The sequence below is a fragment of the Conger conger genome, chromosome 5 (genome assembly GCF_963514075.1).
Source record: "Conger conger chromosome 5, fConCon1.1, whole genome shotgun sequence".
In the NCBI taxonomy this organism is placed as follows: Eukaryota; Metazoa; Chordata; class Actinopteri; order Anguilliformes; family Congridae; genus Conger; species Conger conger.
This window is the reverse complement of record NC_083764.1, coordinates 14,474,889-14,502,200: the sequence shown is the minus strand read 5'-3', so window position 1 is coordinate 14,502,200 and position 27,312 is coordinate 14,474,889. Positions and strand designations below refer to the sequence as shown.

The 27,312-nt window shown below is 39.0% G+C and overlaps 4 protein-coding genes across 4 annotated transcripts; 2 read left to right on the top strand and 2 right to left on the bottom strand.

Annotated features, from left to right (window-relative positions):
• Positions 1-1,419: 1,419 nt before the first annotated feature.
• On the bottom strand, positions 1,420-2,442 carry LOC133128602 (trace amine-associated receptor 1-like). Its single transcript, XM_061242253.1, has one exon. The coding sequence runs from the start codon at positions 2,440-2,442 to the stop codon at positions 1,420-1,422; it is 1,023 nt and encodes a 340-aa protein (XP_061098237.1).
• Positions 2,443-10,816: 8,374 nt separating this feature from the next.
• On the bottom strand, positions 10,817-11,839 carry LOC133129279 (trace amine-associated receptor 1-like). The gene has a single exon (XM_061243247.1). It carries the CDS (start codon positions 11,837-11,839, stop codon positions 10,817-10,819), a length of 1,023 nt encoding a protein of 340 aa, XP_061099231.1.
• A 3,090-nt stretch (positions 11,840-14,929) lies between these two features.
• On the top strand, positions 14,930-15,952 carry LOC133129264 (trace amine-associated receptor 1-like). The gene has a single exon (XM_061243227.1). The coding sequence runs from the start codon at positions 14,930-14,932 to the stop codon at positions 15,950-15,952; it is 1,023 nt and encodes a 340-aa protein (XP_061099211.1).
• A 3,161-nt stretch (positions 15,953-19,113) lies between these two features.
• LOC133129258 (trace amine-associated receptor 1-like) lies at positions 19,114-20,148 on the top strand. Its single transcript, XM_061243219.1, has one exon. It carries the CDS (start codon positions 19,114-19,116, stop codon positions 20,146-20,148), a length of 1,035 nt encoding a protein of 344 aa, XP_061099203.1.
• Positions 20,149-27,312: the final 7,164 nt, after the last annotated feature.

Here is a 27,312-nt window from a genome sequence, read left to right as displayed (position 1 = left end):
TTTCACTCAACTTGCTTTGACCACTCCTCCATGCAGAACTTTTCAGAATCATTATCCCTGTTTACATGGAGCCTTTTATTCCATGTTTACTTGGATTAACAGGCCGATTGGAATAAAAATGCCTCATCTAACCATTCAATCGGAAAACAAATTATCCTATTCATATTTGTATTGCCAATTTGACCTTAAGTTTATCTACAATAATTGTTAGGAGTGCCAATCATTTTAGTACCTGTGGTTGAAAAAAAATTAAATTACTAAATAAAAACATTGAAACATGAGAGTAAATGTATTGAAATCAAAGTATATCGTTTTCCTATATGTTTAAACATAAAATGTAGATCATTACCCATGTTTATTAGATGCAGCAATTTTTTCTCCATCTTTATTAAGGGTGTCAATAATTCTGAGCCCACTGTACAATGTTGATAAGATGTTAATAGTGTAAAGTATCATTCGCTAGAAGCTCATGATGGCATTAGAAATGGCCTTACACTGTACAGTAAATGGTAATATTTCATTTTGGGGCAACACTGGCTCAGGAGGTGAGAGCAGTTGGAGGTTTTGCTGGTTCTATCCCGCCCTCGGTGTGTTGAAGTGTCGCTAAGCAATCCCCAAATGCTCCTGATGTGCTGGTTGGCACCTTATATGGCAGCCAATCGCTGTTGGTGTGTGTAGAGTGCTTTGGATGAAGGCCCTATATAAATGCACACATTTAGCATTTGTGCAGACCCAATATTTTTTTCTCATGTATACCCAATTATTTTGCATGCCAATTAATATTATTAATTGAAAAGATCGGTAAGGGGAATTCCACAAGGAGTGCCAATCCAAAAAGTCATTATAGTACTCAATCATCTTCAGAATAGAATAAATACAATGTAAAAAATCCAATAATAAAATATCAGACTATCACTATTTCACCATTTATTGTAGTTTGGCACCCTGACTATGTCTGCATGCTTGTATGCATTTAGTTGCTGCCACATGATTGGCTAATAAAATATTTGCATTAACAAGCTGGTGTACAGGTCTACCTAAGTTGTCACTGAGTGTATATTTTTTAATTAAGCGAAAACCAAAAAATTAGAGTTTGTGCCCCAGTCTCCCCTACATAAGACTTTTTATTTTGTGTGTGTGTGTGTGTGTGTGTGTGTGTGTGTGTCTGTTTTTTTTTGGTGTATATGTATGTATGTTTGCTTTTTACTTCGCTCCCTCTCTTTTCGCATTCTAAAATATAAAGGGGGTCAAGACAAACAACATGATCTGCACATATTTAAAATAGAAATTAATGTCAGGCCTTAAGTAATGGTCCCACAGCCAATGAATTTGGAGGTGCTGACACTTCATCATTGGAGGGAGACAACATGTTTACCATTTGCTTGTTGAAGTCGAAGTCAGAGTCAAAGCAGGAGCTTTTCATTCTGTGGACAATTTTGTTATTGAGGAATGCGCTTGAAATATGTTGCCACAAATGATCAATGCGAAGGCTTTCCTAAACCAACTATAAAAGAAAGCATAGATAAAAGGATTCAATGTTGAATTTAAATAGTAAATCCAGACAAGCATTTCAAATATAGCTGGTGGAATGGAATAATTAATGATTGGATCGATTATGTTACACACAAAAAAGGGTGTCCAGCATGACAGAAATACCCCCATAACAATGGCCAGGGTCTTTGTAGCCTTTCGCTCCATTTTGCTGTTCTCAGAGTGTATATTGTTACAGGCAATGCTGTGAATAGAACGGGCTTGCTTCTGTGCAACATGGAAGATTTTCTGATATATGACCAGCATAATGAACCCAGGGATGTAAAACGAGAAAAGGGAAGATATTGAACTTGATGCTTGAGTCTGGAACAGAATGCAGCCTCCTACACAAGCAACATTATTATAATAGAAATCGTCAATGCCCAAAATGTTCAGTTCCAGAAATACCATCCCAAACCCAACACAGGCAGAAACACTCCAGCTGACCATTATCATGACCACTATGGTATAAGTGGTGATCTTGGTCTGGTAGTGGAGGGGCTGGCAAACAGCATAATATCGATCAATAGAAATGAATGAAAGATGTAAAATGGATGCAGTACACAGCATGATATCATTACTTAAATGTATTTTACAGACCACCTCTCCAAAATACCAGCATGTTTCAATTGTGAGCACCATGTTAGGAGGCATGATGACTATTGCCAGAAGAAAGTCAGTTACTGCCAGAGAGAGGATGAGGTAGTTGGTTGGAGTGTGCAGCTGTTTGAAATGACTGATGGAAATTATAACAAGGAGGTTTCCACACATGGTTAGAACAATGATGGTGATGAATAAAATATACAGTGTAATCCGTATCACAGTTGGGTAGGTGCTCTTCGGGCATGATCTATTCACAGACTCATAACAGAAATCTGAATGTGCAATCATTCCAGGTTGACTGAAATTCATTATATTATGTTGTCAGGTATAATGGTTCACAACTGGTACACCTGTTGGAAGAACACAGTAGCATAAGAAAACCATTTACTTTACCAACCAGTCACTGCAGAAACATGATATATGCATCACACTTAACATGAACTGAATATCACTATTCTTTGTCATTTGTTTTGTAGGATTACAATTCTCTCACACTCGTCGGCTTTGGTGTAGACGGTCCGCAGCGATACCACACACCTGGTTACAATGATGCACTAATGACGAAGAACTACTTCCGCGAGATTAATATACGCTGGCGTCGCTCTGAAGACGCCTATTTAAAGCACCTACAAATCGCTCACAAGCAGTATCAAATCAGCGCTAATCTCCTGACAAACTCCTGACAAACTCAGCAATTTCACACAAATGTTCAATCACTCTACAGGTATGCAACCAGTATGAGCGTTTAACAGAAATACAACAAACAGACTGGCTCAAGCCCTAACCTCAGATTGTTCAAATTAGCAATTATAAAATTACACTTTACCGCATCGAGTGGACGGTCCGCAGTGATACCACAGACATTACAATGATGCACTAATGATGAAGAACTACTTCCGCGAGACTAATATACTCTGGCGTCGCTCTGAAGACGCCTATTTAAAGCACCTACAAATCGCTCACAAGCAGTATCAAATCAATCGCTCACAAGGTATTATCATTTGAATGTAGATAATACCTTCAATTATCACTGAAGTAAATTATGTCTGTCTTTCTCAAGACAAGAATTTCTGACAGAAGTCCTGTGGCAATGTGTAGCATCAGTGGAGATGTCTCTGTTATATGTGGTTTGCATAGTCTCCCAGAACTTTACTATAGTCTCCCAGAAGGTTACTCTTTTATCCCCAAGCACTGACAGCAGCCAATGGATTTTCCCTACTGTTTTTGCCACTCAAAGCACTGATTGCCCAAAGGGGCTGTCACCCTTTCCACTTTCCAGAGTAGCATCTGTTCATCTCGATAGTTTTGCTGAAATATATTTTCTAAATTTGCTGTAGCTCTCTGTGGTAAAATGGACCAAAATGATCCTTCACCGTGTGGCCTCAAAGAGGCAAGAAATGTAATTGCAACATCTCTTATAATCCCATGATTAAGCACAAACATCCACAGGACACATACTGAAGTACACCAGGTGTGGAGCAGGCAAGCGCACTGTATGAGACTCGAGACTTGAGTGGTGGTGAGGGGTCGTGGTGGAGTGTGCAATTTCATTAAAGCACTTAGCAGCTTCTAAATCCATTAATGGATGTAATTTCAATGACATGAACTACACCATGTAGTATCAGGAGAGTCTGTTACTTTGGCACAAATGTGCTTTTTATTTGAAACCCTTAATGGCAAAGCTTCCTAAAACATAGGAGGCTTTGCCGTTCTTTCCCTTGGAAAGTTTTGTCACATAAATCCCTTTGTCACATAAATCGACCTGAACTCGCCTGACCCGAGAATTTTCTTTTCAGGTACCCGTGGGTTTCGGGTCGACCCCCGAATCAATACTAGCTACATTACCTAAGCAGTGGTTTAGACATTTTCTGCAATAGACATGCAGCTAGACTATGTAAATCTCCAAAAAATCATTGCAAATAAAAGCGACAATGAATAGATACGTTTGTGAGGATACCTGCTTATGCAACATCATTTTGAAAGCAACACGCAAATGCATGAACAAGCCGCTTACTTAGCCAAACACTGCTTACCTAGCCAAACAAAACATCCTAATACACGAGTAAATATCACAGGTAAAGGCAACAATTTAGGTTTACAGGGAGGTAGGGAGGGACAGGGAGAGCTGCAGCTTGAAGAGATGCATCTTCAGTCTGTGCTTGAAGATGGCAAGAGATTCTGCTGCTTTGGAGGCGCCAGGTGGCCTGTGGTGGCCGAACAAAGAGGTCTGGCAGGCGTGCAGGGTCTGATGATTTTTTGGAGGTAAGCTGGGGCTGACCCCTTAACTGCTTGGAAGGCTAGCACCAATGTTTTGAATTTGACGTGAGCCATGACAGGCAGTCAGTGGAGGGAAGTAAGCAGGGGGGTGACATGCAACTGTTTGGGAAGGTTGAAGACCAGACTAGCTGCTGCATTCTGGATAAGTTGGAGCAGGTCTAATGGCGGATGCTGGGAGGACAGCCAAGAGAGTTGCAGTAGTCCAGGCAGAATTAAACCATCGCTTAGACCAGGAGCTGGGTTGAGTAGGGGGTGAGAAAGGGGCGGATTCTCCGGATGTTGTATAGGAAGAACCTGCATGACCAGGTCACCGCCGCAATGTTCTCAGAGAGAGACAGTCTGCTGTCCATCACCACACCGAGGTTCCTTGCACAGGGTGATGGCGTCAGGGAGGTATCCCCGAGGGAAATGGAGAGATCCATATGGGGAGAGGTAATAGCAGAAATGAATATCATTTCAGTCTTACCTGGGTTGAGTTTTAGATGGTGGGAATGAGATGAAGAGTTGAGTATTGTCCGCATAGCAGTGGTAGGATAGACCATGAGCAGTGATAACAGGGCCAAGGGAACGAGTGTAAAGAGAGAAAAGAAGGCGGCCTAGGACTGAGCCCTGGGGAACTCCTGTGGCAAGGGCCCGAGGTGTTGATACTGTACCAGCCCAGGAGTGACCAGAGAAGTAGGACTCAGAGAAGTAGGAGTTCAGGGCTGTGCCACAGATCCCTGTTGCTGACAGGGAGGAAAGGAGGATGGAGTGATCCACAGTGTCAAAGGCAGCAGAGAGATCTAGAAGAATGAGGACAGTGCGGTCTCCGTCGAGTAGCCAGGTCTGAAACCAGACTGATGGGGGACTAGCGAGTTGTTCTTAGAAAAGAAATAAGAAAGTTGATTAGAAGCAGCTCATTTGATTGTTTTAGATAAAAAAGGAAGAAGAGATAGTGGTAGTTCTGAATGATGGAGGGATCCAAGGTGGGCTTTTTCAGCGGCGGGGTGATGTGGGCCCTCTTGGAGGATGATGGTGTAGGGACCACATTTCCCACAATCCCACAGGACAATTCTGCGACGTCCACCCCGCATGATGTCTAGCTCGGTTCAGCCAATCCCGTAATGGCGGGAGCAATAAACTTTCCCCGTATAAGAGCAAGGCATGCTCTCGGGATTGCCCCTTCTTCTCACCTTCTTTTTCGATGCTCTTTTCTTCACCTCATCTGCTCCAATACTCGGACAGAGGCTGAATTCTCTACAGCGCACCACCAGGCTTACGGACACACCTAGTTTACCTTGCGGTAACTTAGTGGCCTATAGCGAGTGGAAACTGGTGTACGCGGAACGCTACATCAGTTTACCGCTGTAAAGCACCGCAAATTTTCCACCCAGAAAAAGGACCAGAACACCATCGCGGCTTCTACAAGGACAGCGCGTCTTTTGGATCCAGCAATGCGTATAGACTCAGTAAGACAACAAACATTCAGGCATAGCCAGTGTTTAGTTTAGTCTTAACTAATCTTGTGTATTGTGTGAATCTGTATTTTTCCATTGTCTTTGTGTTACCATTGAATGCCGTATATGTATATGTGAGTGAATTGATTCGCCATCTTTGATGCATGTATAGAGTAAACTATGCAAGTCACTCTTCTCACAACTAACACTAATACTCTTTAACACACTCAGAACTCTAGCTTACCCAAGCTAGCTACTCCCACTTTTCCTTTGTCCAAGGAAAATCACGCTTGCCCGCATGCACACAAACACATAATACTACCCTACCCTATGAACTTACCCTTCTAACTTCCCATTCGTTATTCTGTTCTGCGTTTGTTTAATAAATATATTTTATTAAACCCGGTGTCTGTTTTGGCGTCACATAGACGAGAGCCCTGTTAAAGCAGTCTTTCAAAGAACTTCCAACCTTCAGGTTATCGGTATGTTTAATCATTGATATTGGTTATTTTGATTATTAATTAAAATACTAAATTTGTGGATAGATATTTCTGATAACAGTAATTTTATGAGACTGATTACTTTTTGCAGGTATACTGCTATACTACATTAATTGGCGGCCCGGTTTCGTAGAGAGTAAAATCCCTACGTTATTTGGCGGCCCATGTGAGGACCCTACAATGGAAAACAGCCAGAAGACAGGGATGAATTGACAAGGGAGGTGACAAATTGGAGAATGTCAGGTGTGGTAGTCTGGAGGAGAGAAGAGGGGATAGAGTCAATTGCACAGGTTGTAGGGTGGTGGGAGAGCAGGAGTTCAGAAACATCCATGTGTAAGGGGAGAGAAAGTGGAAAAGGAAGGGAATGAGCCTAGAGAGGGGGGGGGGGCATAGAGAGGTGGGTGGTGGTTGCAAAGGATCTGCGGATGTCTGTGATCTTCTCATCAAAAAAATCTGCAAAGTCATCAGCAGCGAAGGAGGACTGAGGTGAAGAAGGCGGCATGCTGACGACAAAGGAAAAAATAGAGAACCATTTCCGGGGTTTTGAAGTGGAGTTGTGAATTTGTGTTTGGGAATACTCACTGAGCCATTTAGAAAACAGAAACAAAAACATTTTTTGATTCAGGAATTTATTGAAATCACCACACAAACTACATACAATGAAGATGCCATTCACAAACACCTCAAAGTTTTGCATGCCATTTTTCAAAACAGTTCCTGTTTAGCTGTAAACACAAGGGGACATCACACTCTTCGCAATTCCAGAGTGTTCTGTTTTTTCCCCAATGTCCATCTTGCAGAGCATGCATGTCTTGCAAAAATGCAGAGGTATTACTTGGAGATGTAATGGTTAGAATCATTCATAAATTCAGAACAGAGTGGTAACCTCTCCGGGACTGTCCCGGATTTTTGTTGTGAAACAAATAATAATGAAACAAAATCTCCCAGAAAAGTATTTTCGAGTGTTGCATACATTAGCATTGCTTAATGAAATGTAGACCGCGTGTCCAGTGTTCGTTCCTAAATGAAATGTAACAAATGGTGCAGAGACGTTATTAACCTTCACGAATTACACTCTTTATTTTTGTAAGGAAATAGGAGTTGGCACTGTCACAACAAATTCTATCCCCCTTACAAAACTTATCTCCTCCAGGGTCATGTTTCCAGTTCCGTCTCTGCAATGACGCAATCATATTGGTTACTGCTGTGTGTAATAGACTCTGCATTGGCAAGCTAGCAATGCTTTTGTGAATGTGTAGTGCTTCATATGTAATATCTCGATTATTTATATACATTGAACCACAATATAGGCTACATCTAGCGAGATAGATAGAAAGATCCCTAGCTAGCTAGGAATGAAAAACAGCTATGGCTTATCTTCCTAGTTAGTGAGCAATCTATCCGTCTGAGCTAGATATTTCTTTTTTATATCTTAAATATATCTACCTATATCTACCTATGTCATGCTTATCTACTTCTCTACATATATTTATTGCCGAATGGTTTGCTATCCGTTTCACTAACTAGCTAGATATTAGTCCACCGAGAGATGAGCATTAGCTATCTCTATCACTATCTTAAACTGTAGGGAAATTGGTTTCGCTAACTTACACTAGCCAGTTGACGCTACCGTACGCATCAGGGGAATGTATCTTATAGATGGCATCATAGCAACCAACAGATAAAGCTTGGGAACCACACTGTCCACTTGACTAACTCATGACGCTAACTCATAACGTTAACATCTGCATGAGGGGAACATAACCGGAAACTGGGAATGTGACCCTGGAGGGGATAAGTTTTGTAAGGGGGATAGAATTTGTTGTGACAGCACCAAGCACAAGGTAGCTTACTCAGTTTGCCAGCTTCGTATGTGTCCAGGATTTTTACAGGACTGAGGTGGCAACCCTAGTTGCAATACAGCACACGTATTTAACTATATGATTTACCTGTATGATATACACTTGCTCTTGGAGTTGTTCTATTTAGCTAAGTTATTTCAGCTTTTTCCTCAAACGTAGATACAGCATGCTAATATCGATTGTGTGAGGACACCCAGTTTGAGAATCCTGGAATCCTGGCTACGCCACTACACATCACATATGTATTATTTTGAGATGCAATGGTTAGGAATTTACAAACATGGATATTGCTGAATAATAAAACGAAGCTGGAGAAGTTGCAATACACGCAGAAGAAATACACCTACTCATGACGTCCAGTCATCCGTGCCATTTTCCATAATTAAACGTGCTCCGTGATGAAAAAAAGTGAATAGCATATGCCTCTGTATGTCATTGTATCGTGCTTTACAGTTGCCGCTCTTGCACATGGCATCGCCCCTCCCCTGCCAGAGAATAATTATTATATAACCTTGTTTCAAGCCTACAACCTTGATTGAGATGGGCTGGAATTTGCGCTGAGCGACACTCACATGTTAAGTAAAGATTAAGAAATCGCAGTGGTTTTATTCATCTAATTTAAAACATTTTAAACTATTAATATTATTTGTCAATAGGTGCATTGTGAAGTCAAGATTCTAAGTTTCTATCAATATGTTTGTTGCATCTGTATGGAAAAATCTCACAAAGTGTTTGTGAGACATTGCCCAACTTGTCATGTTCAATTAACATCTGTGTATTCTGAATTGACAGTTATTTGGCTTCTCCCATCATGATGGTTGACAAAGGGATTTTGCATGCTTGTTACCTCATTTTTTATACTCTTGCTGCGATCATCAAATCCGGACCTCGAATCTAAATATGGCCCTGGTTTTCTTTTCTCCCAGGCAATTAGCTGAGCAATTACTGCTACTGATTGGGCAGACTGTCTTCAGACCAGGTAAAGGGAAGGTGGAAAACCAGCAATTCTCTGACCTCGAGGACTGTGATTTGAAGATCCCTGCTCTAGTGAAACAGGACATGATGGAATAACACAATATTGATAATTTAGACTGAGATTAACTAGATTAAAGTAAAATTGTATTGCCAATTTGACTTTGTTTAAGTTTATCTGCAATAATTGCTCGGAGTGCCAATCATTTTGGCACCTGTGGTTAAAAAAAATAAAAACATTGGAACATGAGAGTAAATGTATTGAAATAAAAGTATATCGTTTTCCTGTATGTTTGAACATAAAATATAGATCATTATCCATGTTGTTTATTATATGCAGCCTTTTTTTCCATTTTTATTAAGGGTGTCAATAATTCATGGTTGCACAGTGAAAAATTAAGATGTTAATAGTGTTAAAGGTAACATTCCCTTGAAGCTCATGATGGCATTCAAAATTGCCTTACACTGTACCGTAAATGGTAATATTTAGTTTTGGGGCAACACTGGCTCAGGAGGTGAGAGCAGTCGTCTAGCAGTCAGAGAGTTGCCAGTTCGATCCTACCCTGGGTGTGTTGAAGTGTCCCTGAGCCTTACCATTTCCCATTTGTGCAGACCCAATATTTTTTGTCATGTATACACAATTATTTTGCATGCCAATTCATATTATTAATATCAAGTATTAAATTATCTCCAATTAAGAGAATAATAAATAAAATGTAAAGAATCCAATAATAAAATGTCAGACTATCACTATTTCACCATTTTTTGTAGGTCGACACCTATTAAAACGCTAATGAATTTTGGCTGAAACAAGACTTCATCAGAGCGTTATATTATTATGTTCAATATTATAACAGTCAGGGCAAGTCATAACAAGTGTACTTCCCCAATTTTGGTTTAAAGGCAATTGCCAGGAATGCCCTAGAACTGTACAGATGGTCTATAATCATAGCAAATACATGTATCTTGTTTGTAGGTGAAAAACATTTACTCTAATATGCTTATTCACTCAGTGAGCATGTTATTATGTATTCATTTCACTTGGATTTAGACTTACTGGTCTTCAGAGTCTGTAGCCTATCCACTTAAAGTTATGATGCGTAGTGTGTTCAGAGATGCTCTGCTGCATACCACTGTTCTAATGTGTAGTTATTTGCGTAACTGTCACCTTGCTGTCAGCTTTGACCAGTCTGGCCCTTCTCCTCTGACTGCTCTCATTAACAACAACGTTTTTGCCTGCAGAACCGCTACTTACTGGATGTTTTTTGTTTTTAGCATCATTCTCTGCAAACTCTAGAGACTGTTGGGCATGAAAATCCCAGGAGAGCAGCAGATTATGAGATACTCAACCCACCCTATCTGTCATATTTCTTCGCCAAATGTTCCATTTGTATGTTTGCTTTTTATTTCCCTCCCTCTCATTTCTCATTCTAAAATATAAAAAAGGGTAAAAATGCAGAGGGTCAAGACAGAGAACATGATCTGCACATATTTAAAATAGAAATGAATGTCAGGCCTTAAGTAATGGTCCCACAGCCAATTAATTTGGAGGTGCTGACACTTCATCATTGGAGGGAGACAACATGTTTACCCATTTGCTTGTTGAAGTCGAAGTCAGAGTCAAAGCAGGAGCTTTTCATTCTGTGGACAATTTTGTTATTGAGGAATGCGCTTGAAATATGTTGCCACAAATGATCATTGTGAAGGCTTTCCTAAACCAACTGTAAAAGAAAGCATAGACAAAAGGATTCAATGTTGAATTTAAATAGCAAATCCAGACAAGCATTTCAAATATAGCAGGTGGAATGGAATAATTAATGATTGGATCGATTATGTTACACACAAAAAAGGGTGTCCAGCATGACAGGAAAACCCCCATAACAATGGCCAGGGTCTTTGTAGCCTTTCGCTCGTTTTTGCTGTTTTCAGAGTGTATATTGTTACAGGCAATGCTGTGAATAGAACGGGCTTGCTTCTGTGCAACATGGAAGATTTTCTGATATATGACCAGCATAATGAACCCAGGGATGTAAAACGAGAAAAGGGAAGATATTGAACTTGACGCCTGAGTCTGGAACAGAATGCAGCCTCCTACACAAGCAACATTATTATAATAAAAATCGTCAATGCCCAAAATGTTCAGTTCCAGAAATACCATCCCAAACCCAACACAGGCAGAAACACTCCAGCTGACCATTATCATGATCACCGTGGTATAAGCGGTAATCTTGGTCTGGTAGTGGAGGGGCTGGCAAACAGCATAATATCGATCAATGGAAATGAAAGAAAGATGTAAAACGGATGCAGTACACAGCATGATATCATTACTTAAATGGATTTTACAGACCACCTCTCCAAAATACCAGCATGTTTCAATTGTGAGCACCATGTTAGGAGGCATGATGACTATTGCCAGAAGAAAGTCAGTTACTGCCAGAGAGAGGATGAGGTAGTTGGTTGGAGTGTGTAACTGTTTGAAGTGAGTGATGGAAATTATAACAAGGAGGTTTCCACACATGGTTAGAACAATGATGGTGATGAATAAAATATACAGTGAAATCCGTATCGCTGTTGGATAGGTGCTCTTCGGGCATGATCTATTCACAGACTCATAACAGAAGGCTGAATGTTCAATCATTCCAGGTTGACTGAAATTCATTATATTATGTTGTCAGGTATAATGGTTCAAACTGGTACACCTGTTGGAAGAACAAAGTAGCATAAGAAAACCATTTACTTTACCAACCAGTCACTGCAGAAACATGATATATGCATCACACTTAACATCAACTGAATATCACTATTCTTTGTAATTTATTTTATAGAATTACAATTCTATCTCCCCCAAATCAGATTTAGTGTAAAAAATAAAATAAATTAAATTAAATTAATCCATTTGAATGTAGACAATACCTTCAATAATCACTGAAGTAAATTATGTCTGTCTTTCTCAAGACTTTAGACTTCTGACAGATGTCCTGTGGCAATGTGTAGCATCAGTGGAGATGGCTCTGTTATATGCAGTTTGCACAGTCTCCCAGAACATTAAGGTTACTCACTGAAGGTGCTGTTATCCCCTAAGCACTGACAGCAGCCTTGGGTTTTCCCTATTGTTTTTGCAACTCAAACAACTGATTGCCTAAAGGGGGTGTCACCCAAAATGTTTCCACTTACCAGAGTAGCATTTGTTCATCCAGATAGTTTTTCTTAAATATGTTTTCTAAATATTTGCTCTAGTTCACTGTGGTAAAATAGACCAAACGGTTCCATAACGGTTCCATAACCTTCCATGTCCTCAAAGAGCCAGAAATGTACATTCAGAAAAACGTAATTGCAGCAACTCTTATAATCCCACGATTAAGCACAAACATCCACATTACACATACAGAAGTACACCAGGTGTGGAGCAGGCAAGTGGACTGTATGAGACTTGAGACTTGAGTGGTCGTGGTGGAATGTAAAATTTTGTAGCTACCATCTAACAAATTGTGTGCAACTTCATTAAAGCACTAAATTCTTTAAGCTTCTAAATTCATTAATGGATTTCATTAGCTTCCTAAAACAGGCTTTGCCGTTCTTTCACTTGGACTTTTGTCACATAAATCGACCTGACTCGCCTGAGAATTTTCTTTTCAGGTACCCGTCGGTTTCAGGTCGACCCCCGCATCACTACTAGCTACATTACCTAAGCAGTGATTTAGACATTTGCTGCAATAGACATTGAACAGTGTTTGTGAGTATACCTGCTTATCTAACACAAGGGAGCTGTATTTTTGAAAGCAACGTGTACGTTTCAGTAGTTACAAAGCTACTGAAAGCTAGCCAGAATAAAATATCTTGTTGTTTTATTAGTGGCTAAGCTTCATCTTGGGGGTGTAGGTTGGGTGACCACATGCAAACAGTCCAAATGCAGGACAAGCAGTATGATTTTGTGGGACAATATAGGACAGATTGATAATGTCAGACATCTCACCTCTCCCGGAATTCCCATAATTCTGTACCTGCTCCCTAGTGCCAGCGAGCGGGGCAGAATTCTCCCTCAAATCTCCCAAAAATTGCTTTCATTATATGCATGACCAATTAACTGTGATCTTTATTGATACATAATTTGTTGGCAGTGCTAATTTAGGCAAGAGTAACAGGTGGATCAGTACAGTGGAGGAAAATCGTTTTTGATAGTATACCCTGTATTGTATAATGTGTATGGACGGCAGGCACGGAACGTGTCTTTGACCATATGTGGAATTACCTGTGTAATCCCGTTGTGCTTTGATTACTCCCAATGCAGTTGGGAGTAATTGGTTTCTGGTATGATTGTAAATAAACGCACTGTGACGAGCATGATGAGGTGTATTGCATGTGACTGGTTGATATAAGTAAAATATAATGGTCACGTTGACGTATAATTGCATGTTACCTAATGATATAAGAACCCTGCATTGTGCATATTACATGTGCGAGGAGGAGAGAACAATGGTGGATAACTTGTATGGTGTAATGTAGCTATCGAGCTCCCATTAAAAGTATCTATTTTCAAGCCAATTTTAAAACAGTCAGAACAGGCTTTGTTAACACATGACATTCTTGAGAAAACCAACCTGCCATCAACAACATCCTGACAAAGTGCTAATACAAAAAGTAAATATTCTACTGTACAATTATCTCAAGAAAGAGAAGATCACACATCCAGAAATAAAAATCAGACAGATCACTATTTCACCATTTATTGTCGGCCCACACCTATCAAAATGCTAACACGTTTCGGCTGAAACAAGCAAACCTTGTCAAGTCAAGTCTCAAGTATCTGAGCTAGAGTCAAAATCAAGTCTCAAGTCTCTGAGTTAGAGTCCAAGTCAAGTCACAAGTCTCCAGCCTAAAAAACAGTTTGGCTATAGAAATTAATCACGATTCCTAGCCTAATTGAAGATATAGAAACCAGAAGTGTCAAAGACATATTTTGTATATGACACGAGTCTCAAGTTATTTTTGGACAAGCCCGAGTCGAGTCCAAGTCGCTGACTCAAGTCCCCATCTCTGATAAGGCCTGATCAAAGTTTATATATTGATTATACAACACACTGTGTGCAGCTGCAGTAGTCCTACCTGTTCAATAAGCGCCTGTCAGTAAATCAATGAATTGCTAAAAATATTATCAGAAAATATATTCAGATATTGAATGGCGAATAGTATAGAAAATATCAAGGGGATCAGCCATCATCAATAAGAAAACCCAACCTTGATATGCAAAAATCCACGATAAAAAACTCAACTAAAGTCTTTATTCAGACCATCAGGGCTAATAGAAATGTATTGGATTTATTCTCTCAATACTCTTTAGAATAGTTCTTTGAGAATATTATCCTTAATATGCTGTAATTCTCTCAATACCCACAAAGTGTAGAAGGGGAGCCATTGGCCTGAACATAATGGTTTGCCATAGCACACAATGGTTTGAGTAGCCAAAACGATTGGAAAAATCCATGGCTGCTGTTGGTGCTTAGGGGATAACAGCACCTTTAAGCCGCCTTAAAGCTTTGGGACTGTGAGCAAACTGTATATAATAGAGCCGTCTCCAGTAATTTCCACAGGACCTCTGCCAGAGGTGACTATTCACTGAAGATTGAATTAATGCATTTGTCTCCATTCAACTAAATGAATTTAATTTGAAAATATATATTTTAATTTTCTTATACGAAAACTGACTAACTTAACGTGAGGTGTGGACCTTTATACCTGACAAGATTATACAATGAATTTCACAAAACCTGAACATTCAGACTTCTGTTACGAGTCTGTGAATAGATCTTGCCCGAAGATCACCTACCCAACAGCGATACGGATTCCACTCTATATTTTTTTCATCATCATCATTGTTCTAACCATGTGTGGAAACCTCCTTGTCATTATTTCTATCGCTCACTTCAAACAGCTGCAGACTCCAACCAACTACCTCATCCTTTCTCTGGCAGTGACTGACTTCCTTCTGGCAGTAATCAACATGCCTCCTAGCATGGTGCGTACGATTGAGACATGCTGGTACTTTGGAGACATGTTCTGTAAAATCCATACAAGTACAGAAGTAATGCTGTGCACTGTATCCATTTTAAATCTTTCTTTCATTTCCATTGATCGATATTATGCAGTTTGCCAGCCTCTCCACTATCAGACCAAAATCACCTCTTCTACTATAGTTATCATGATCCTGATCAGTTGGAAGTTGTCCTTCATCATTGGTTTTGGAATGATATTTCTGAAACTGAACATTCGTGGTATCGAAGACTTTTACAACAATAACTTTTGTTTTGGAGGCTGTTATATTTTCCATAGCAAGGCATCTGCTATTATATCTTCAGTCTTAGCTTTTTACATACCAGGGCTCATTATGATTACCATCTATCAGAAAATCTTCCACATTGCACTGAAGCAAGCCCGCTCAATTCAAAGCACTGCATGTCAGCACGTACAACCTGGAAACAGCACATCTTCAAGCAACATGGAGCGAAAGGCTACAAAGACTCTGGCAATTGTTATGGGGGTATTCCTGTCATGCTGGTTACCATTTTTCATGTGCAACCTAATAGATCCAATAATCAATTATTCTGTTCCACCTGTTTTGTTTGAGATATTTTTCTGGCTCGGCTATTTCAATTCAACAAGTAATCCTATTGTTTATGCTTTCTTTTACAGTTGGTTTCGGAAAGCCTTCAAAATGATCATTTCAGGCAAAATATTTGAAGCTCATTCTTCAAGAACAAAACTGTCCACAGACTGAAAAGCTTCAACTCGCATGCCATGTGTACAACTGTAATTATACAAACTGAAGATGCGGAATTTTAGAAATCATTTCACAAATTAACAACACTTCAAATATTTTGGGAATAAAGTTCAAAATTAATCGAAATAGAATGTAAAAAATGCTGCCCCTGCCCTTTTTGCTCCGAGAGCCAAAGTGCCCTTTTTTATTCTTGAACACTTTTGACTCCAGACATAATTCTGGTCTGTTCTGAAAGGTAACCCTGTTGTGTTTTCTAAGAGTCAGAATTACTCCAAATATTACAAAGTTACAGAAGATCAAACACAATGAAATTGGAAGCTTTTTTTCTCACTGAAAATATTTTCTGTATTTGACTGGATACAGATTATTGTAGCTGTGGCTGGTGTGCTTAGCAACACATTGGAGCCAAGTCACAACTCTGTATAAATCCCCTTTCAAATTTGAGGACAATATCCCCAAAAATGTGCATTCTGCATTGTTTTTTCTAATCAATGTCTAGACTCTAAAAGGACACAAAATGATATTATGGGTATTTATAAGGTGCAAAATACAGCATTTTGCTTACTAAACTATACAACACCTCTTATCCTGAAAAAAAGTGTTTGCACTTCCCCCCTCCTGTCACCCTCCCCTAACTCTCTGTTCCTTAGTCTCTGTTCAACAGTGTTTCCACTCCTCAAAAATATTTACTCAGACGAGAAATTCCTTGGAAATCCTCCAAAGGAAGTCCTATATTAAGAAGTAGGCATCGGAAAAAAAAGAAATAAAAATGTTGAAAATCGTCAACCTTTTTTGGCATGAAATCTGAATAACTATTTTGCCAGACTCTGAGTGCATATTGAAACTGTGACGGTTATGTAGGTGAAAAAAATGCAGTGTTGTTTTATGCAAGCCTAACAAATTGTACACCTTTGGAAATGTCATTTAATTTGCTAAATGTTCATTGTTTTTCGAGAGAACCTATACAAAATGTTGATAATAGCATCTGTATGTAAAAGTACTTTTGTAGAAAACAGGGAAATTGACAACAATGATAATTCCTCCAGAGAAATTCTAAGTAAACAGTTGACGTTAGCCCATTTTTATAATGAGAAACTATTATACATTTGGTCCACTGTAAACTTGTCATGAAAACTACACTGATGTAAACTTATTTATTGCAGTATGTGGATTTCCAAAATCCAGAGAATGTGAGTTCCTCCCACACTTGTTTTACCACCCACATGTTACAAAATAAGGAACTGTTTACACTAAAACAATGGCATCTTAAAATATGTTATACAGATACAAACTTGAGTTAATGTTTTCAAATGATATATCCTTTTACCATAGTGATTGAAAATTGCATCCTGGAAAAATAATGAATGCAAAAAACCCCTCACCAGGCTAGCTCTGGGCCAGTGATACTTGAGGGGTAAACCAGACAATGTCTGTGCCAATAAGGAACACTTTATTTTTCCCCTCATGTCATGGCTGGCTCAACCCAATTTATCCCCAGTTTGTGACATTTGTTGCCCTAATGTCAGCATCAGCAGCTCAAATACCCCTCTGGTGTGACCTTGGTGTAAAAATGAAAGTGTAATTTTTTTTATTCCATAGGGGCATCCTAGTAGCATGAGTCCTTCAGTTTTTCATTGAAAGAGGCTTTGCCATTTTTATATCAACTACGTTCCATTCTCTCTTAGTTTTTGATCATTATAAGGACATCACATAGCATTGTTTTTATTATTGTCTGTATTGATTTTTTTCAGAAGCACGTGGTGACTGGTGCAGTTAGCAACATGTTACTGTTCAAAGCCTATTGATCAGAACAGGTCAGCCGGCCAGCCAGCTTTTTTGCTGGTATCCTTCTGTTTAACCTCAGACTTGTGGCGATTTGTGACAGCATAGCAACGCTGCTGTTCATATCGATCAGATCAAGCTAACCAGCTTTAGTGCCAGTTTTCCCTTAAATGAAATGTGAAACTTGCAGGTAGCAATTCAAGCTATTTTATTAACGTCTTCTGTGACATGAATGGGGAACTAAAATTTGAAAGGAGGGACAATGTTTAAATTGGAATTCAAATCTCATTGGGAAGATGAAATACCATACAGTTGATTGCATTGAAATGTAATATTACAGTTCAATGGTTGAATGCATGCTAGCTTTATGGCTTAGGATAGCTCCACTTACAGAAAAATTACAGAAAAAGAAAGACCACTACTGGTGTCTAGTACATGCCCCGGGGTGTCCGATAATATGTCCCCTTAGCGGCTAATGCTATCAACGGACACTGCCATTTGCCAGCACAGGAAATTAAAAAAATAACTACCAGAAGATAATAATCATGTTTTTTCTACTTAACTAGGTACATATTTTTACCAATATTTCTATATACAGCTGAAAATATGTTTATGTTTTGTTGTTGTTGTATAATAGGTGATCGAACGCTACTTTCCGCCAAAGACATTTGACCAGAAAAAGGAGGAATTAAATCTACTTGTAATGAATTAACAAATACATTTAAATTTGCTGCTGTCACTCACTACTTATGTCTTTTGCTTAAACTCAGTTTCTCATACTGCACTGCAATGGAAGGGAAATAAATCTGTAGATAACACTTCAAAATAATTCATTGGAACAGCATTTTATGTGTGTAGATTTGTCATGGAAGTTGAGTCTTTATATCACGAAAACAAATGTTCTGCCTTTTCATGAAACTTCTAATGAGGAAGCATTTAAGCAAACAGTGATTTGACTAGCAATAACAGGGAAAATACATGGTTGCTGTCAGTGCTTAGGGGATACCAGCACCCTATGTGAGTCACCTTTAAGCTGTGGGACTGTGAGAAAACTGTATATAACAGAACCATCTCCACAGATGCTACACATTGCCATAAGACATCTGCCAGAGGTCTTGAGTCTTTTACTTCAGTGACTTCAGTGTATTGAATGCTGATTAATCAACATAAAAATAAATGTATTTAAATTAGTTTCATGCCACATTTGACTTCTGAGGTGAGAATTAGAATTGTAACTGTATAAAAAGCATTTCAAATCAAATAATACTGATGTTAAGTGTGATGCGTGTGTTTCTGCTATGAATGCTTGGTATGGTAAATGTTTTTCTTTGGTTTCTTTTAAAGTTGTAAACTGTTATATCTGACAACATAATACAATGAATTTCAGTCAACCTGGAATGATTGAATATTCAGACTTCTGTTATAAGTCTGTGAATAGATCTTGCCCAAAGATCACCTACCCAACGGCGATACGGATTACACTATATATTTTCTTCATGGCCATCATTGTTCTAACCATGTGTGGAAACCTCCTTGTCATAATTTCCATCACTCACTTCAAACAGCTGCAAACTCCAACCAACTGCCTCATCCTCTCTCTGGCAGTGACTGACTTCCTCCTGGCAGTAGTCAACATGCCCCCTAGCATGGTGCGCACAATTGAGACATGCTGGTACTTTGGAGACATGTTCTGTAAAATCCATTCAAGTACAGAGGTAATGCTGTGCACTGTATCCATTTTAAATCTTTCTTTCATTTCCATTGATCGATATTATGCAGTTTGCCAGCCGCTCCGCTACCAGACCAAGATCACCACTTGTACTGCAGTGATCATGATCCTGATCAGTTGGAACTTGTCCTTCATCATTGGGTTTGGAACAATATTTCTTAAACTGAACATTCTTGGTGTCGAAGATTTTTACTACAATAACTTTTATTGTTTTGGAAGCTGTTCTCTTTTCCAGACCAAGACATCTGCTATTATAGGGTCACTTCTATCTTTTTACATACCAGGGTTCATTATGGTTACCATATATCAGAAAATCTTACACATTGCACTGAAGCAAGCTCGCTCAATTCAAAGCACTGCATGTCAGCACGTACAACCTGGAAACAGCACATCTTCAAGCAACATGGAACGAAAGGCGACAAAGACTCTGGCCATTGTTATGGGGGTATTCTTGTCATGCTGGTTACCATTTTTTATGTGTAACCTAATTGATCCAATGATCAATTATTCTATTCCACCTGTTCTGTATGATGCATTTTTCTGGCTTGGGTATTTCAATTCAACAAGTAATCCTATTGTTTATGCTTTCTTTTACAGTTGGTTTCGGAAAGCCTTCAAAATGATAATTTTTGGTAAAATATTTCAAGCCCATTCTTCAAGAATAAAATTGTCCACAGACTGAAAAGCTCCTGCTTTGGCTTCAACTTGCATGTCATTTGTATAACTGAAGTGTAACTGAAATAATACAAACTAACTGAGATGCAGAATTTGCAGAATCGTTTTACAAATCAGAAAACCTTACATTTTATAAATATGCAAAAAATTTAAGTTGAAAATGAAGTCATGAGAACAAAAAAAAGTTACACTTGAAAATTTTGTAGCCAAGCAGAGTTCAGCAAGATACTACCATCCTCATTCATAAAATGGTTTCACAATAAAATTGTATTAGTTTCACAGAAAACCATAACTACAGTGGGCTCCAGAATCACTCAGAGAAGTGGTGTGTGATATTGTCATGCCATATACACTCACCGTGCACTTTATCAGGCATTTATTAGACTTATTCTTAAGACTTCTACTGCTGTCGCCTATCCACTTAAGAGATATGATGCGTTGTGTGTTCTTCTGCATAGCACTGTTGTAATGTGTGGTTATTTGCATTAGCTTCCTGTCAGCTTTGACCATTCTGAGCATTCTCCTCTGATCTGTAACTTTAAATTAAATTTTCCAGGACCAGTACTGCTTCGATATGTAGGTTTAACCCCTTAAATATCAACACGTTTCCTGACACAAGCTTGAAAATGACATACCCGAAATATAATGGCTACTATTCTTGAGACATTTTGACTACAGGCATACTCCTGGTCCTATGAAAGGTAACTGTTTGGGGTTTGTTTTCAGAATTACTCCAAATGTTACTCAAATAAAGTTGCAGAACCTTTTTTTCTCACTGAAAAGATTTTCAGTTTTTGACGAAATACAGATTATTGGAGCTGTGGCTGGTTCACTTCGAAACAGTCGATTCAAGTCTGGGAAAAACCCTTTCAAATTTGAGCACAATATCACCAAAAATGAGCATTCTCTGTCTAGGCAATCAATGTTGTCCAAAAAAGACATTTGGAGACTCCAAAATGACACATGGAAACGACATGATATTATGGGTCTCATGAGATCTAAAATACTGCATTTTGCTTACTAAACTATCCAACAGCTTTTATTTTATTTTTTAAATGTTTGTACTTCTCCCCCGCCTGTCACCCTCCCCTACCTCAGCTATCCTCAGACAGCAACAGGTTGAGAAAATAAGAAAATAAGTGCAAGAATCGCAATAATACCATCTTGTATACTAATATACTCATTGAGTTCCATTGATTGAAGTTTTTGTCAAATTCCCAAACCCCATCAACAAGTCAAACACATTCTATATTTATTTTTCAAAAGCAGGCTGATTCCTTATTTATAAGTATCAGTGGAGGCTGGTGACTTCCAGAATTGAGGAGGCCATTTTTTTCCGCTTGCTCACTTCACTCGCGATGGAATGTTCCCTGTTCTCTTATCTGTCTTTGTGCTGGCCAAAGGCATACTATTTGGAGTGTAAGCTACAGTCAGAAAGTTCTGGCTGATGAAATTCATTGTGCAGAGCTTAGCCTTGTAACTTCCTGAAGAAATGACATTGCTGTAAGTCTATGAGCCTGCCTGATAATTAAGCTGAGAAATGACATTTGGATGTAATATAAATGCCAAGTGAACATGTGTAAAAGGCAGGAATTTTAATTATGTAGTTAAAAACAATTTTGTTTAGCTTACATTTTTCATTCTTCTACAGCTTCAACATGTAATCACCAATTTAATCAAGTTTAGCATATAAAAAAGATAAGATAACACTTTCTTTATCATATGTAGTTTTATTCAATATATTTAATATAAAATATGTAAAAATATGGTTCCAGTTGGCTTTATCTAACGTTAACGTTATCCACTAGAGGGCAGCACTCTATTCGTATTTAGAGTGAATTTCCTCACAGAGCAACAATTCGGTAATTTGATATGGAAGATTATTAAATTGACTTGTAATAAAACGAAATGGACTACATTAAAAATAAAACTGTTCAATAAATCCCAAATGGTGTCTAACATGACCTATTGAATGTCATTCTCACTCCCTAGTATCTGGAATCTGCATATCTCCAGCCCAAGATCTCAAATTGCGCTAGAATCTCGCCGACTTCCGAGGTAGTTTTAAGCAAAAGTGTTTGGCCAAATGAGCTATAAACTCCAGGGATGATAGCCAGGGGTGTTCTCTAAATTTCCTGAAAAGCACAAGTTGATAGGACACTCGTAGCCACTATGGCGAGTGTTTGTTTGACTGAAGTGACTAGCGAATTCTCAAAATGGCTTCTGTGTTGAATAGAAAGGAAAGGATAGTTGATTCCAAATGAACCAGTAGCATGTGATTGGACGAACAAAATGTCAATCTTTGCCCTGGACACAATGCATGGTGAGGCCAGGCCTCCCTTAATACAAACTGATAGGGAAATCTGGCCTGTTGCTTTACAATTGCAATATTGGGTTTTAGCCATGGGAAAATTTAGATTTATGAACAAAACTAAAATAATATGAATATAAAAAATAAAAAATATGTTTTTTGTTAAAATAAATAAATAAAATAAATATATTTATTGTTTTTTTTAAATCTCTCTCTTCTCTCAAATTATTGGGGAGGCCAGGCCTCCTCCACCTCTATGGAGGAGCCTCCACTGATAAGTATAGTGAATAGCAATAAAATATTTTGAGTATGTATATAGATGCTCACGGATATTAAATGAGGTCACGTCACTGAAAATACCCTCTACTGTGTTGTCAACAGTGTTTCCACTGTCTTCCTCAGAAATATTTAATCAGATGAGAGATTCTGTGGAAATCCTCCAAAGTCCTCTATTTTATGGAGCCCCTAAAGGGACAATACATTTACATTTACATTACATTGCATTACAAAAAAGAGACGGCGGAACGTTAAGTATCTTGTGCCCACAAGATACTAACCCGTGCCCACAATATACTAACTTGTACGTACGAGAACTAATTTGTACAAGTTCCTTGCTTATAGGAACTTGTTGCAAAGAATATGAACCAGAGGGGCATTTCAGCTGCTAATATGTGGACATAACGGCAAAAAGGTTACAGGATGTGAAATTAGCTTTGCCTTTTGGGGGTGGAACTAACAACTCAAGAGGAGCTTAGGTTTTCCAAATTAGAGAGAGTGGATTCGACAGACCCATGGAGTAGGTGGTGGTGTGCCTGCACCAATCTACTTTGTATCTGTTAGTTTTGTTACATGTAAGTTTTGTTGTCTGTTTCCCGTGGGTAATCACACTAAGCATCATTGTACTGAAGTGCTACCCTGAGGCTGCGCCATCTGTTTAATATTTAGAATTGGGGCCTACGGATCCTCATGCTAGGCATGGGTGTGACACGTTCCTACATCTTCTATAGTAATACAATAATAGTAATAGATGGAAATGGTTCAATGTCGGAAGTATGTCTACAACCAGCCAACAAAGTGAGAGAGTTCCACTTCTATGCTAACAGGCATTTGTCATCCCATATAGTTTCCACCACACATACTCCCGCCCTGGCCACATCAGGGTCTGGCTAAACCAGGCTTGCCTGGTCTTCTTTTATTTTCATTTGTTTTGAAACACAATCCAGAAATGAAAGTCGATTAACAGAAACAGGTCGAAAAAGTACGGGTCAGAACAAGACAGAAGGAATAAGCTGAACTCGATGGTCGGGGACGAAACAGGTCAAAACAGGTATCAATAGGAAAACGAGAATATGGAATAGACACATAACAATCTGGCAACTAACTGCACAAACAGAGGGGTTTTTATACACAGGTGACATGAGGGAATGGGAATCAGGTGGGGAAACGATCAGGAAGTGAAACAGGTGAAACGAATGAATGAAGTGAAAGGGAGACTACAGTGTGCACGGAGGTAACAAAAACACGAAAACGCAAACAACATAGGCAGAACACAGAACATGAGAAACACGAAACCTAACATCTTCTCTAGTAATTCAAGTAATAGTAATAGATGGAAATGGCTCAATGCAGGAAGTATTTCTGCAACCAACCAACAAAGTGAGAGAGTTCCACTTCTACGCTAACAAGCGTTTGTCATCCCATATAGTTTCCACCACACATACTCCCTCCCTGGCCACATCAGGGTCTGGCTAAACCAGGCTCGCCTGGTCTTCTTTTGTTTTCATTTGTTTTGTTGTTTTTGTTTGCTAGTATAGACTGTAATTAGCCTGTCTGTGTGACCCCTCCGGTTCAGTCCAATTGAGCTGCAATGTGCACTGCTGCATACCTTGTACTGTATTGTGTCTGTATTGTTCACGTCATTGCATTGTATTGCTCAGAAAAAAAGACTATACAAATACATTAGGACTGAATTGCCTCCATATCAGTGGAGGCTCCTCCATAGAGGTGGAGGAGGCCTGGCCTCCCCAATAATTTGAGAGAAGAGAGAGATTTAAAAAAAACAATAAATATATTTATTTTATTTATTTATTTTAACAAAAAACATATTTTTTATTTTTTATATTCATATTATTTTAGTTTTGTTCATAAATCTAAATTTTCCCATGGCTAAAACCCAATATTGCAATTGTAAAGCAACAGGCCAGATTTCCCTATCAGTTTGTATTAAGGGAGGCCAGGCCTCCCCTAGGAAATTAGCTTCTCATAGAAGTCAATGTAATGCATTTTTTTTCATGCCAATATGTGATTGGCCAGATCACTGAAAATGGGTGGGCAACGGAGGCCTGGCCTCACCATGCATTGTGTCCAGGGCTGAAAGATTGACATTTTGTTCGTCCAATCACATGCTACTGGTTCATTTGGAATCAACTATCCTTTCCTTTCCTATTCAACACAGAAGCCATTTTGAGAATTCGCCAGTCACTTCAGTCAAACAAACACTCGCCATAGTGGCTACGAGTGTCCTATCAACTTGTGCTTTTCAGGAAATTTAGAGAACACCCCTGGCTATCATCCTGAAGTTTATAGCTCATTTGGCCAAATTTTTGCTTAAAACGACCTCGGAAGTCGGCGAGATTCTGGCGCAATTTGAGATCTTGGGCTGGAGATATGCAGATTCCAGATACTAGGGAGTGAGAATGACATTCAATAGGTCATGTTAGACACCATTTGGGATTTATTGAACAGTTTTATTTTTAATGTAGTCCATTTCGTTTTATTACAAGTCAATTTAATAATCTTCCATATCAAATTACTGAATTGTTGCTCTGTGAGGAAATTCACTCTAAATACGAATAGAGTGCTGCCCTCTAGTGGATAACGTTAACGTTAAACCCTTCACTCTAGGCATTTCTCCTTGAGTTGACAACATCTCTGAGACAGATTTCGAAAGCAAAAGCTGCTGCTGCTAATCGCTCGTTGACATTTATCTCTGAATATCTGTAGTTTGGACATTTTTACAGTTGAAGTTTAGCTCATTGTTTTCCATCCAGTTAGCTGTGTGTGTTCGAGTAAGCCTAGATTAGCCAGGCAAAATGTATTTATTTTATTTATTTATTTATTATTATTATTTATTTATTTATTTAAACTACATATGATAAAGAAAGTGTTATCTTATCTTTTTTATATGCTAAACTTGATTAAATTGGTGATTACATGTTGAAGCTGTAGAAGAATGAAAAATGTAAGCTAAACAAAATTGTTTTTAACTACTGTGGCACCCCGTGGGGAGAGAGAGACCGAGAGAGCAAGAGTAGATCAAAAATAATATTTTAATTATTTCCCACGTGCCTTCAGGGCACTTTCACAAAGTTCCAACAAAACAGTTTTCTCAAAAAACGGGGAAAAAAAATAACCGGCCAAAAAATTAGGTACACCGGTCCGTCGGTGACTGTGGGTGGTCCGTTCCGCTTTCGCCTTTCTGTAGGGCCTCCGCAGACCCGCGGTTCCACCGTGGTGTCGTTGCTTGTTTCTAATTGCTGTTTTCCAACTCACTGGGCTTCGCCTCCGTCTCCCTCCGTACTCAGCCCCGCTCTGTGGTTGCGCCCCGTCTTTTGTACGGCCTCTGGTTCCTCCTTGGAGTCAGTCCGGCTGCGCCTGTCCAATTAGAAATGTTAATTCATTCCTAGCTCGCATTTCTCACGCGTCTTTTCTCCGTGTCGCTGGCCATGGTGCTGATTCTCCCCGCCGGCTCTCTCTCCTCGGTGCGGCTCTGCTAGATATGAACAGGGGAAATACACGTGGTTAAAGACCTTTCCCAGTGCTTGGCGCCGGCGCACGGGCCGTTCCACTCCAGTGGTGTACCGATTCCTGATCGGGCCACCACACTACATAATTAAAATTCCTGCCTTTTACACATGTTCACTTGGCATTTATATTACATCCAAATGTCATTTCTCAGCTTAATGATCAGGCAGGCTCATAGACTTACAGCAATGTAATTTCTTCAGGAAGGCACAAGGCTAAGCTCTGCACAATGAATTTCATCAGCCAGAACTTTCTGACTGTAGCTTACACTCCAAATAGTATGCCTTTGGCCAGCACAAAGACAGATAAGAGAACAGGGAACATTCCATCACGAGTGAAGTGAGCAAGCGGAAAAAAATGGCCTCCTCAATTCTGGAAGTCACCAGCCTCCACTGCTCCATATGTATGCTTCTGTCTTCTTGGCCAGGTCTCCCTTGCAAATTCGATTTTCTAATCTCAAAAGGACTAACCTGGTTAAATGAAGGTAAAATAAATACAATTTGAAAAACATTAATGTAATTTATGAATGCACTTCTTACAGGACCGTTGGGCTACTATAAGTAGGTTTAACACTTAATAAGAAAAGACCATAATAGTTGGCAATGACCCTGAAGAGTGACTATTTCTTTAACATGTAGTAGGAGGAGTGAAGAGTGTTCAACATTTTATGTGTGTAGGTTTGTCATGGAAGTTGAGTCCTTACGTCTGGAACAAAAATGTACTGCCTTTTCATGAAACTTCTGATGTGGAAGCATTTAAGCAAACAGTGGTTTGAGTTGCAATAACAATAGGGAAAACACCTTAAGTGAGCCGCCTTAAAGCTTTGGGACTGTGAGCAAACTGTATATAATAGAGCCGTCTCCAGTAATGCAACACATTTCCACAGGACCTCTGCCAGAGGTCTTGAGTCTTGAGAAAACCTTGTAGTGACTATTCAGTGAAGATTGAATTAATGCATATTCATCTCCATTCAATTAAATGTATTTATTTTCAAAATATATATTTTAATTTTCTTATACGAAAACTAACTAACTTAACTTGAGGTGTGAACCTTTA